Source organism: Pterocles gutturalis, unplaced genomic scaffold (genome assembly GCF_000699245.1).
Source record: "Pterocles gutturalis isolate BGI_N339 unplaced genomic scaffold, ASM69924v1 scaffold24852, whole genome shotgun sequence".
Taxonomy (NCBI): Eukaryota; Metazoa; Chordata; class Aves; order Pterocliformes; family Pteroclidae; genus Pterocles; species Pterocles gutturalis.
In genome coordinates, this window is record NW_010110941.1 from 7,963 (window position 1) to 21,239 (window position 13,277).

Sequence of the window (13,277 nt, forward strand, 5' to 3'; positions counted from 1 at the left end):
ATGGCTTTTCACGTGAATCCCTCTGCAGAATGGAGGGTCTTGGTTGTTCATTGTACCTTTGTGCTCTGGCTGAATTTGGCAGAAGCAATAATCTATGAGTGCGTGACCTGAATTAAATATATATTTTTTTTTCCCCACACATTTGAAGGCTAAATAAGAGTTATTCCTGGTGTAGAATTTTACTGCTTTGAAGGTGCTACAGCAGGACATTTGCTTTTGAAAACCCTTTCTGGACTGTTCAGTAAGAGCAGCTGTTCTGGTTGAATATTCCTCCCAGAAGCTTTCTCTTTGTTCTCCAGTGCTCATCTCTGAAAACATAAAACCTGCTTGTGTTTTGTTCTGTTATCCTCCAACAAAGTCTAGACAAAGCCAGTTGCTTCTCCCCTGACAGGAAAATCTACCACTGTTCCAGGAGCTGTATGAGGGGCTGAGTCAGGATTTCAGACACCAAGTTGCTTAGAGAGAAACTGAAATACTCTCCATCAAAAATTAGTGTGAATGAAGCATTGCTCAGTTAATGACTGGGTGTCTTGAGTGCCTTGAGGATGAGTGTGTTTTTGAAAATAAGACTATATCTTGAGTAATTTTGTTGCTTTTAGTTTTATTTAATTAGAGCTACTTCTGATTTCCTTTTCAAGGTGGGCCATTGATAGATTTCTCTAGGACTGATGTTTTTCTGTTAGGACAGTATTGAACCACAATTTGTGTTATTTCAGATATAATTACAAGACATTTTTTCTTAGAATACAATTTGAAAACAAATGGGAAATAAAATTTGGTATTTTGATATTTCTTCAGTTACATGCAACATAAATATCAGCGTAAATTAGCCTGATGGAGTCAGCTGGTAGGTAAGTTTGTGGACAATGAAGCTTTTCCCTTCTGTACCAATTTCTCTCTGCCAGCCACAATTTGAAAAGGAGATTCTGATTTTCTAGTTAGAATAGGTAAGAATATATTAAGTATCAATAATAGATCTGTAGGACACATGCAGTTTGAATTGCTTCGAACGGAACTACTTTCAGTTTTCTGACTTTATCACTTTAAAATAATGGTCTTATAATTTTATACTTTGTGTCCGTAAATATTTTTATGGGGAATTTTTCTGACTTAAAGCATTGCTAGTCTGTTCAGCTTAATTTAAGTTGGTGCTTTTTGGTGTGTGTTTGTTTTCTGTAATATCACTGTTTTGCAACATCTTAAATTATTTTGTGAAAACAAAACCCCTGTCAGCTTGTCACACTGCCACAAGATGTCATGAGAAGCCGTGTCTCACTTCTAGATGAGTGTGCTCTGGGAGTCCTCGCAATCAGCTCGGCTGAATGGTTGTTCTGGAACAATGTGTTCTGAGAGCATCACATTTCACCATACAGCTAAAGGCAGTGTGGTGAAGAAACTGTTTGGCATTAGGATTCTGCTTGAAACACAAGTAACTAGTGACTGATCAAGCTGTCTTCTAACGCACTCTAAAGCAGCAGAGGTAGAAGTGCCTTAAGGTTGCTGAGAGGTAAGCATGCCTTGTAACACCGAGCACAGCAGACCCGAAAGGTTCTGTATGCAGCAACCACATTTGTGCATGTTGGCAAAGGACTGGTTTGTAGGTTTTTTGTAGTTTTTTTTTTTTTTTCCCATGTGAGTTTACTGCCATAAGAGGGGAAATGTTTCTAGGAACAGGAAAGGGCTTTCTCCCATTAAGTCCAGGAATGTTCCAAAGCCTCTGCACTTTTGTTTCTGCTTTTAAATTCCCAGCTGAATTTCCTCTTTGAAATCTGTGTACTAGCTTGTAAAAGCCTTGAAGCCACAGCTTTGCAATGTTCCGTTCTGCACAACTGGAAGGAGAAGGTGTTTGCTGTTGTCTAAGCTTGCCAGAGGGAAACTCAGCAGAGAATATGTAAGTTACTTAGATCTCACACACACCTTGAGACATAGTGCACTTTTTGATGAATTGTTTTATGGAGTGCAGTCCTGTCAGGAACTTAGTTTTATCTCTGGTTGAGTTCAGTGAGATCTATGTGCATAGTCCTGAAGTACTGGATGTGCTTTAATTAACTTTATCTAACTTATTTCTCCATAAACTCAACATCAAACATGCTAACATGCCAGGAGAATTCCTGAAAGGTTGTGTGAGAGCAGTATTGACCGCTGAGTTGTATCTCAAAGTGAGTCAGGGAAGCTGGGCAAAACAGTGTCACAACAAGTAACCACAGGTTTTTGGTAGGAGAGATTCAAAACCCCGCAGGGTGAGCATCCCAGTTCCATTGCAGGACAGTGTTTTTCTCAGAATCCAAGGCCACGATGTCCAACAAATATTACTTGGTCTGCAGAGTTTTGACAGAGAAAGACCTTGCTCCAGAAGAGCATGGAAAGCTGCCAGGATGTGAAAAGTGAGGGAAGGTTCCAGCTGATTTGTGCTAATCCAGCAATTCATGTTCTAGACACACAATGGTCATCAAGGCAGAGTTAATAAAACATTTTAAAAGGCCCAGTAGCCTGAATAAATACCTGGTGTCCATCAATGGTCCTCCAATACAGTGTTGATTCTGTGTTTGATCATTTACTTTCCCCTAAAGATATTTAACTGAACTGAAACTGGCATGAGACTGAGTTTGTTATGATTGATTCATTCCCTATTAGAAAACAAAATCACTTGGATGTACACGAGCAAGCAGTGCTGTTTCTCGTGTTCTGTGAATTGTCTTCTTGGTTGAGGTGAGTGCTTCATGGGCTGGGGTGCTCCATGAGTTGTGCACGGCTCAGGGGGCACAACACATTCGTTGTTGTTAATACAGAGGTCAATAGAACTGACAACTGAATAATTTTAATCTCTTTCTAGGAAAGAATGAGCCAGGGCTCCAACTTCAGACAAATCTGAAGGTAATTGAGAATTCCCAGACCCAGCGCTGTACTGAGAGGAGAGAAAATACGTAATACAAAGCTGTATGCTGGAAGTACCAAAGGTTCAAGGTGCTCAGGATTGTGATTGACTCATATTGTAGAGTTTGATGGGCAGCACTGGAGAGAGCGTATTTGCACTGGATATTTGCAGGAGGATGTGTCTATCCCACCCGTTGAAGGATGACCAGTGTTATATCTAGGAAAGGCTTCAGAGCATCCAGAGAGCTGTACTGTGGCTGCTTTCTGTGTGGAGGGCTAGGGTGCTTCTCCCTGCATGTGTGGCACTATAACAAAGCTCAGGATTCTCCTTTTTTAATGGTAATGGCAGGTGCCTACTCTGTTCTGGAAGAGAGTTTCATTACAGCTGCTAAGTCTGGGAGAATTTAATATGTTCTGTGGGTATATGGGTGAAACACACAGAGTTTAGTCTGGGTGGAAGTTAATGTGGGGGTGGTGGAATCTTTATTTCAGTTTTTGGTATTTTAGGTTTTAATAAATTTGAAGTGAATATTTTAATGCACATAAAATGCAGCATTGCCTCTCAATAATTACTTTTTCATTGTTAGCCAGACGTTTATGCTGGTCTATGCAATTTAACAGTGAAATTCTCCTCTCTTAGCTGCATATCATTACAATCCTAGGAAATTAGCTTCTTTGTTATTTCCAAAATACACAGATACCTGAACAAAGCCCAGTGTAAGTATACTGTAGTAGGGCTTTTTAAAAGCAAGTATCAATTTCTTTTATTTTTTAAGATCTGAGGTGTAATGGATTTTCTGACTTAGCATATAATATAAATTCATTTTGTGTTAAGAACCATTTATGTTAATTCATTATTTCTAAACATTTTTTATTGCTGAATATGTTGTTGCCACAACTCTTATCAGTAACAGTATAACTTACAGTAGCGATGTGAGAGACTGAAACTGCAAAGGAATAGTGGTGACAAAAGCTAGAAATAGAGCATCATTTTCTATTCAGTCTTCCTTTTAAATGGAGAAAGCATTCCACATTTAAAAGGATTATACTGTTGCTTTTCAGACGTGATTCAAAGATACATATCGAAAGAGGGAAAGTATAGAACATCGTTGTGTCATTAGGAATTCTAGTTCCATTCATATTAGAAATGTTCTATTTATGATCCTTAAAGAAAGCCTTCAGATCATGAACAGTATTTCCATTTCTGGAGAAAAGTGTAAGAATAGTTTTCTAAAAGACTGTATAAAATGAACATTCCCTTTTGAACCATTTTTTCATTCTATTTCTGGGCACATTTATAAAATCATTGAAGAATTAATAGAAGCTATGTGAAAAATAACATTAAAACCCCTCAGTGGAATTACAGTGGTTTTTTTTTTTTTTTTTCAGTGTTCACAGTTTAGTTTTTGGGTGAAATAACTGTGGATTTCAATAGAGCTGAACTCATTAGTTGAATATACCACAAGGAAGGCCTGCTTTTCCTTTCATTTACTCCAGGGTGGATGAAGAGTGAATTCACAGACCTTGGTGGCATTACTGTGCATAGACCTAGGAAGAGGATAGGTGGACAGAGTATCTGCTGTCGTATGTGAGGGCTATTTTTTTAAGATAAAAGGATCTCAGTTTCTGCATTTGAATGTACTACAAACCTGGAGATCAGAGTATTTCTCCTAAGTGTGCTGAACACTTGAACCTCTAAAACTTTATGTATGTGAGGTTATTATCTTTATGCATGTGTATCCTATGAACCGGGACATGAAAATATTGGTGAGAAGGAGTCTTTTTGCATCTACTACTGTATTTACAGTTTCATAATCTGAGAATGTTACACATTTGCAATGTCAGAAAGGGGACCATGCTGGTGAGTGACAGTGATGCAACATACATGTCAACAGTGATGTCAGTGCTGCATCACAGCATGTTTGTCTTTTGAGTTCTGTTTGTAATTTAAAAAATTTGCTAGCATCTCTTGATTTTTGTCGCAGGTTGATTAAATTATGGACTAGCTCTGGTAGGAACAGAGATGCTTTGAGCTGTATCGCTTCTGGACATGAATTGATTGATGGTTGTGACGCTGAGCTGTACTCTGTGGCCTCAATCTCTCCTGTCAGCAGCAGCCCAGGGATCTGCAGGGGTGACAGCCATTATTCCTGAACTCTTTTCCTTTTTTCTTCATCACAGTCTTTATGCTGGTTCTTATAACCTAATGTATTAAAGAGAAACATGAATATTTGATTTTTTCCCCATGAAGCCAGGAAATTGGGAGTTGATTTTATATTAAAGCAATGTGATTCATACTTTCCATGGAGAACTCCAGAGTTAAGCATCTTAGCTCTGCTGTTAAATGCAGAAAGAAAACACTTAGTGTTTGCCAAGAAACTGGAGTGCTTTCTTTAAAAAGATTTGAAGAAAAAGTTTTAGATTTTTGCAATCTTTTCCTATTTCTTGGCTAAGCTGTATGTTTTAATTTATTGGTAGGAAATTCCCTGTTTTCTGTGGTTGTGAAGTTTACTGCAAGTAACCTAGCATCCTTCCTGTAAAGGACAGGGATGCAGTCCCATTCTCAAAAGTGGCACTTGGCTGTTGCCTCTTGTGGTAAAAGACAGTATGCAGCTGTAATGCAGCTGTTCTGAGTGCAGGGGGGAGCACAGAGGCAGTCTGCTTCAATGCACAGCCCACATCTGTCCTTGGAAAAATTCAAAGTGACAGGAAGCATGCCGAGGCCGTATGTCAGCAAAGCAGAGCTCTGAACAGGCTGAGTTGTTAGCATAGGTCTAATTTCTAACATAGTTTTTGAGGCAATTGAGTCTGGAACATTAAGAACAGAAGTTTTCTTCTCTGAATTACCACTGTGTGCCAGCAGCTGCTTGAGAACTTTTGAGCAAACTTGGAAATATCTTCCCCAGAAGCACATGTTTAACTCTTACACAACTGCTGGGACTTACTGTACTTCATTTTTGTGCGTGAGTTACTTGCTTTATATGTTAAAGAACCAAGGATTTGTAAGTGCTGCCTTTGCTGGGCCTTCGCAGCTGTGATCTGTACTGAAGGGACACTCCCTCTGTGAGTGGTCTGGTATCTCCAATATCGTTCCTGTGAGACCTGGCACGTGGACAGTACATTGTCTTTGAAACACTTCATCAGTTTTTAATCCCTTTTGAGTTTTGGAGCACTGAAATGAATTGTCTGTTTGATTGTGTTTAACTAAACAATAGCCTAATATGAGAAAGATGGCAGCTTTTTGATGTGATTCTTCACAGACAAAACAGAATGATGCTTTTCTATTTATCTAATTAAAGGAGCAGTATAAATCAAATAGGAAAAGCTGAAATTGTTCATCTCAGTCCTTGGTTGACCTACATCAGGCAGAGAATAATTTCACAGGATCACAAAACAGTTGAGGTTGGATGGGACCACTCAAGATCACCCACTTCGACGTCCTGCTCAGAGCAAGGTCACCTAAAGCAGGTTGCCCAGGGCTGTGTCCAGTCAAGTTTGAATGTCTCCAGGGATAGAGACTCCACATCATCTCTGGGCAACCTGCTCCAGTGTTTGGGCTCCCAGACAGTAAGAAAGTCTTTTTTTGTGTTCACATGGAGTTTCATGCTTTAATTTGTGCTCATTATCTCTTGTCCTGTCGCTGAGCACTACTGAGAAAAGCCTGGCTCTGTCTTCTTTACACCCTCACATCAGGTATCTATACGCAGAGAAGATCCCCCTGAGCCTTCATTTATCCAGGATGAACAGTCCCAGCTCTCTCACTCTCCTCATATGACAGTTGCTTCAGTCCCTCAACCATCTTTGTGGTCCCTCATTGAAATTGCTCCAGTGTGTCCCCATCTCTTGTACGGGGAAGCCCAGCACCGAACTCAGCACTTCAGATTTGGCCTCACCAGGGCGGAGTGGAGGAGAAGACTCACCTCCCTTGACCCGCTGGCACTGCTCTGCCTGATGCAGCCCAGGACACTGCCAGCCTTCTGTGCTGTGAGTGTGCATTGCTGGTATTTCTTTGATAGGAGTCTGCCATTCTTGACAAAATTCCCAGGTATGTCAGGGCTGCGGTGTTACTCCCCTGTTTTTTTCATGGCTTTTTTTTTCATAAACATGATAATGGTTAAAAATATTCTTACAAAACTGCAGTGTAGGCTTATTGTGTTCACAGTAAGACTCAGCTTAAACTATGCAGTTAAAGAAAAAACAAAACCACAGATTGTTTATGAGGTGGCTTCTATGTATATTTTAATGTTGGTAAAATAGTTACTGTTCCTTTATGGATTTATTTATAGAAAGCAAGAAAAAGATTCAGTTTGGAGAACACTGGAAATTTTTCTTTAGAATTGTTGAAAAAGCCAAGCTTTTAGTAATGTCAAAGTATACCTCCATCATCCATATAATATGTTATTATTTCTTTTCTTGATTGTCTCCTGGTTCTCTGTAAGAACTATTTCGTAACTGAGGAATTGGTTCCAAATAACTACGATGGCATCTTTGAAAATACATTATCAATCAGTTTTGCATAAGGATTTTCTATGTTTTTTGAAAGCAATGCTGAAATTTGAAGTGTTGTGACTTGTTGCTGAACCTTTGCATCCTTTCCGTCTTTCAATGTTTCTGCCCTAACAGCTTACCTGCTAGCAGAATGTCCTTTCTGCCTTAAATTTCTCCCATATATTCTTTGTTTTATGTTCCAGGCTGCATGGATGACGTATCACATTTAATTGCTCTTCTCTGCATCTATGTAATTTGACCAGGGGTGCTGGTGAGTGGAGAAGGCACAGAAAAGCCGCAGATCACTGCCTTGCTGTGATGTGACTTTGTGAGTGTCAGAGCTACTGAATGTGTGCCATATCCTGCCTCGGAGTCACAGTTTTAAGTTAACTGGGGTAACCCCGACACATTTGGAGCTGCTGAGTGCCAGGACCTACCCCTCAACAGTATTTGTAATGGTGTGTTTGGTTGCCTGCAGTCCTATATATAGCTTTCCTAGTAGTGAATGGTGCTGAGTATCAACAATTCACCTTGCAGTCGTTGTAAGGCCTGTGATATCTTCCCAAGTAATACAATTATAGCCAAGATAGTCCCTGGGTGGTTGTTAATACTTAGTTAAAATTAGCCAAAATATTTAATATTCTGAGGAGTTTATTTTCCTGCCCTTTGTGACATATTTGCCTTTGGCCGGTATGTTCTGCTTGCATCCTGTGCTATTTTTAGTAATGTTGATTATCCTTCCCCCCCACTTCTGTTGCAAAACAGAATGACATGTCTTTTTACTGGTACGTGCTACTTTCACACACGGGTTCGTTTTCACCAGTGATCAAAACCAGATGGATCAGTTGTATGTGAGGACTGGTTTAATCTGAGTGCTGCTGGGCTAACTGGAGTGGGCTAGTGGATGTGTTCCTTTCTTTTCTTACATGTAAATTAAAGTGTCATTTTAAATAGGACCTTCACTTTTTGTTTCCCTCCACAGAGAAGACACAAAAAAGGATGATGCATAGGTTTTGACAGGTCTGAATTTGGTGATTTTAATGGGAGAACCATTTTCTCTGTAAAGTGCATTTCATGGGCTGTTTTGAGTGCATCGGCTAGGGACCTGCAGAAATGGTGCTAATTCCAAGACCGTCAGTGGACAGTGGAAGTCTCTGTCCAGAGCTTCCAGCAATGGCAGGGAGATCACCCAGGTTCTTTGTTGACATAAGGCTTTTCCCCATCTTTCTGCAGAGTGTGTCCCATATTAGCCACGCTCTAAACAGCATTAATAAATGCCAAACACATTTTCTGCAGCTGCATGAGAAAGCTACCCAGAGTGGCTATTTATCACTCTCATTCACTCTGACCCAATCAGCCCCACATTACCTGTACAGAGTGGAAGGAGATAATTTTTTACAGCTTCTCATGAAAGAAACAGTTAATCATTTATCACCAGGCTTATTCTTTATGGCTGTTTATGATTCTTCCGCTCTAGACAGAACGAACATCTGGGGCCCCAGGAAGTACCAGGACTCTGAGTGTATTTTGAGAGATGCTACTGTAGTGAGAGCCTTAAATGCAGGGTAGTTTATAGCATGACCTTTTATCAAGTCTTGGTCTTTAAAACTAATCGTAATTATAAGCTTCAGCATTGAGTTCAGATCGGACTAGCAGTGACCTCAGACCCAAACTAGTTCTCAGTGATGGGGCAGATCCAGGGTGGGTTTTGAAAGAATTCACAAGAGCATACCACAGGTAATGTCATTTTAAAAGTATGTGATGTGAAATTTTCCTTGCTACTGTTGCCATTAAGGCAATGAATGGTTGGATGAAAGTGCATTTATATGAACTACCTCGCTGTTTTCATTCTGTTTAGCATTCAGGCTGTGTAAGTTCTAATGTTCTGCCCATCTGCTATGTGTAAAGATAATTTCAGTCATTAAGGCGACCTTTACCTTAAGCTGATTGAACTTCTTGTGCTCTTTCTTTTTAGACCCCCCCCCCCCCCTAAGTTGCCTTAATAAAAGATATAATTTCTCTTGACAAACTTGTAGTTTTATTGACCTATGATGGACTAAGGATATGACTAAGAACATTAAGAAAAATAAAAAACTAGTGTTGGGGAAGAATAAAAAAGAGGGCGTCTTGAATAAAGCCTTCTTTAATAGCTTTTAGAACTCCATTCTAGTACAAGTGCTCAAGGACATAATTGGCAATATATTTAACAGCAAGTACAGTCTCTTCACAGGTTGGCTGTATCTGAGATTCGGGGAGAGTAAAACCATATCTACCAGTGTCTCGGAGCTCAAAAGTGAAAGAGTACTTGATGCCTTCATCATAAGCCCAGTCATCAGAGCCCCCTGCAGCAGGATCTGTTGATAAAGAAATAAAGAAAAGCTCAACTGGAAAAGTGTGGCTATGCATAGAAATGTGACATACTTTGGAATCAAGTCATGTAGCCAGAAATGCAGAAAGGACAGATAAAAAGGAATATTCAGTGAATTGATTGATTTCTTCTGCTCATGGAAAAACTTCAGTGATTTTAGGCCATTTGTGAGCTTCGCTCCAGCTGATGCATGCAAACAAATGTAAACAAGCTAAACTGCTCCCTCCTTGTCAGTATTGTGGGGAGACCAGGAGAGGAATGTCTAAAGAACAGGAGAATGGTGTGCTTGCATGGAGTTGTTTAGAAAGATTTGGTAGCAGAAGCAAATATCCTATCACTGGGTAGCTTTTTCAGGTTCATACAGATCTGAAAGAACTGCAGATCTGGGATATCAGCTCCATGTTTTTTTCCTGGACAAATGGTACCTTCCCTTTCCAGCACTTTGGTACAATGAAGGCGGTCTCTTTTGCTCAGGAAGGAGCCTCCAGAATTGCTAAACATCACCAAAACATTTTTAAAGGAAAAATCTCCTTAAATATTCTAAAAATTGGGAGAAATGAGTTTTTAAAGGGTTTAAAAATTATTTAAGGAAAGAGAAATAGGGGAAAAGAGATTATTTTCCATATTTAAGTAAATGAAGAGATCTTAAATATTAAATACTAAATATTAGATACTAAAATTCTAGAAATCTAGATTTGGCAACCTCAGCTTGGCTTTTGACACTGCAAAGGCCATATCCTGACAGCTGAGTTCCCAAGAAGGGTAGAAGGATGGAATTGTAGTTAGTACATTTCTCAGACTGTAATGCAAAGTAAAAAAAATAATTATCTGTGTTTCTAGAGTGGTTGAAGCCATTCTTTAGGCTTCACATCTTTGACTTGGATATACTGGAAATACAGAAAATCTCAGGTCAAGATTTTCATGTTTAAGTCTAAGCTCTGTGTGGTTTAGGAATTCATGCTATGCACATGAATGCCTAAACACTCTACCACATCACCTTACCTTCCAGGGGTTTACACACTCCCTGGGACTATATTTTAGAAATGACAGGTTCCATGTGAACTATCTGAGTATATGCATGTGAAGAAAGAAGGGGACTACTTAGGAAGAGGAACAAGAATCACTAGAAAACTGCATTCAATAGTCGTAGTAGCACTTAATATAGATGACTAGCATATCTAGGCCAGTACTTACAGATTGTTGCAGCTCCTGGGCCATACGTATATTTGGTCTTATACAATGTGGTTATCTCTTGGGATGCAGCATGAGCAATGGAATTCTGTAGGCAAAGAAGAATGATCAATGTATATTTCAGAAGGTTTGTGAGTGAATCTGAGCAAATATGTTGTGGAATAAACTGAAAAGCCATGCTTGACAAGTTTTTATTTGAAAATTGTTGTTCACCTCTCAGAATGACTAGATGTCAGTAGGTGACAAGGCACAGCTTGTCCTGCTCTTGTGGAAAGAGCTTATCAGCAAAGACCTCGTTCTCCAAGCTTTAATGGAGTATAGTCCAGTCTGTGTATTGCTCTAGTGATGCACAGCCTGCTCTGTAGTCCAGTATAGTTTGGATAGGCAAGGCAACAATAGGTAACAGGATTTTCTATACTTAGAAGAAACTTGTACAAGATTAAAACTAAACAAGGAATTTTATTTAGCAATAAGAGAATCTTGGAGAATAGCAATAACTTGGTACAGTAACTTGTGAACATACAATAGCCTTTCTTTTCCTTCTATTCGTGTAGCTATAAATTCAGAGTAGAGTCAGCTTAGTCAGGGGAGCTGAACACTGATACAAGTGGAAGCAGATTAAGGTCTTATAAATATTAACAGACAGAAAAGTAATAAATTACCCTGGAACCATATGTAGTCTCATTAATTTCAATTCATTTCCTATGCACAGAGGAACTCGTTCAACTCCCACTGATTTCAGTGAGGGTTGGATCAGGCCCATCAATAGTACTATGAAGCTTTGTATGTTTGCATTAAGGAAAATTGCTAACTTTTCTTTGGAACGTGTGGCTTTTCCAGTTCTTCATTATACAGCATGTTGGTAATAAAACATGAAAACTATTACTAACAGATGATAAATATGAATTATTTTTGAAAGCAGATGTTCAGCATAGGACTAAGCAATGGCTTGCCATATATTTCTTTATAGCTTGCAGCTGAATGGCTTACTATTCCAGGAATTTCCCCAAGCCCTTCTTTCTTTGTAGGTTATACGCTGGCTTACTTCCCAGTAGAAGATATATTGTAAAATATTTTCTGTTCATCCTTATGCTTCAAGTGTTCCTGTAAATTACTTGAAAAGGCATATTGGACAATGTGTTTAGAAAATCTTAGTTAAGTGAGAGAGCTTTCTCAGCTTCTACAAAACAGCATCAAAATATATGTGCATTAATACTGGCATATTGCAGAATTGCAAGTGTTTCCCTGGTCCCAGATGTTGGATTGTCAACATCCTAGAATTATGGGAGTTTGCTGTAGGAATTTGTGGTCATTTAGCACGTAAAGAATATTTAAACAAGGCAGACCAAAGAGTATTTGAAGCTTCTCCCTCCCCCTATAACATTGGCTGTACCTGAATGGGGAGCTTGGTTTCTGGCCTCTCTGATGTCCAAACACAAGCAATTGTAGGAAGAATGTTGTTGCTTTGCATTTCACAGTCTTGGATTCAGAGCAATGGCGGTAACCGGGCTTGTTGGTTTTTGGGGGGATTTTGGGATTGGTTTTTTTGTTTGTTTGGTTTTGTTTTTTTTTTTTATCCCTTAACAAGCTGATTTTTCTAGAATCCATAATAATTTCTAACACATGTTGATGGAATTGTGTAAATTGGAGACTATCTGCTTTCTTCAGTCGTCTTTTGTTTATAATATAAACATTTAATCAACTGCTGAGATTGAGTCAGATCTTCTCTCAATAGTAAATGAATTTTTAAATGTAAACTGATTCTTCCTCTTTTCAAATATATCCAAAGTGGAACTGAAATTTAAAAGATAGTCTGATACTATATATGGACCTGTGGATAACCTTTATTTGCTCTCTCTTTAGTAATCTGCATGGTAGAGACAATCGAACAGCAGAGCTGCTCTGTGGGAAGAATGGGGCATTCCTTTCACTCAGCTGACAAATGGTGGCTTTAAATCATACCAGAACAGATACTAAAAAAGGTGTTTCAGGAAATCTTTTTACCCGAGGGATTTTTTATTATTGGCCAGGAAGTTGTAAGAAGGGAGATTTGGAGAAAGAGCAGTTGAGATTTCCAGCTATTAAGAGCCTGGAATCCAAATGAACAGCTTCCTCTAGCTCTCCAGGCTGGAAACTGAGGCACTATTTTAAACGACCCTCTCTAAGTGAAAAACATGACTGAGCATTTGTGACTTAATCATTAAATGAAACTATGATATCTGTTTTTTTTTTCCTTTAAGTGAATTTCTACCATTTGCTTTCCTAATAGATTTATAGTCCAAAACCTGAAGGATAAAAAAAAATCAACTTTATAGGACCTAAAGTCACCTCTTAATAATATAACACAGAACAGCAG

The 13,277-nt window shown here is 39.0% G+C and overlaps 1 protein-coding gene across 1 annotated transcript in view; it reads right to left on the reverse strand.

The window, feature by feature from the left end:
- Nucleotides 1-9,493: 9,493 nt before the first annotated feature.
- Nucleotides 9,494-13,277, reverse strand: part of CPB1 (carboxypeptidase B1 (tissue)) — a 20,113-nt gene continuing 16,329 nt past the window's right edge. The window contains exons 10-11 of the mRNA XM_010073593.1: nt 10,925-11,009; nt 9,494-9,716 (exon numbers count right to left, since the gene is read on the reverse strand). Coding sequence (XP_010071895.1) covers nt 9,529-9,716; nt 10,925-11,009 — 273 coding nt within the window. The 3' untranslated portion in view covers nt 9,494-9,528. The remainder of the gene's footprint in view (nt 9,717-10,924; nt 11,010-13,277) is intronic.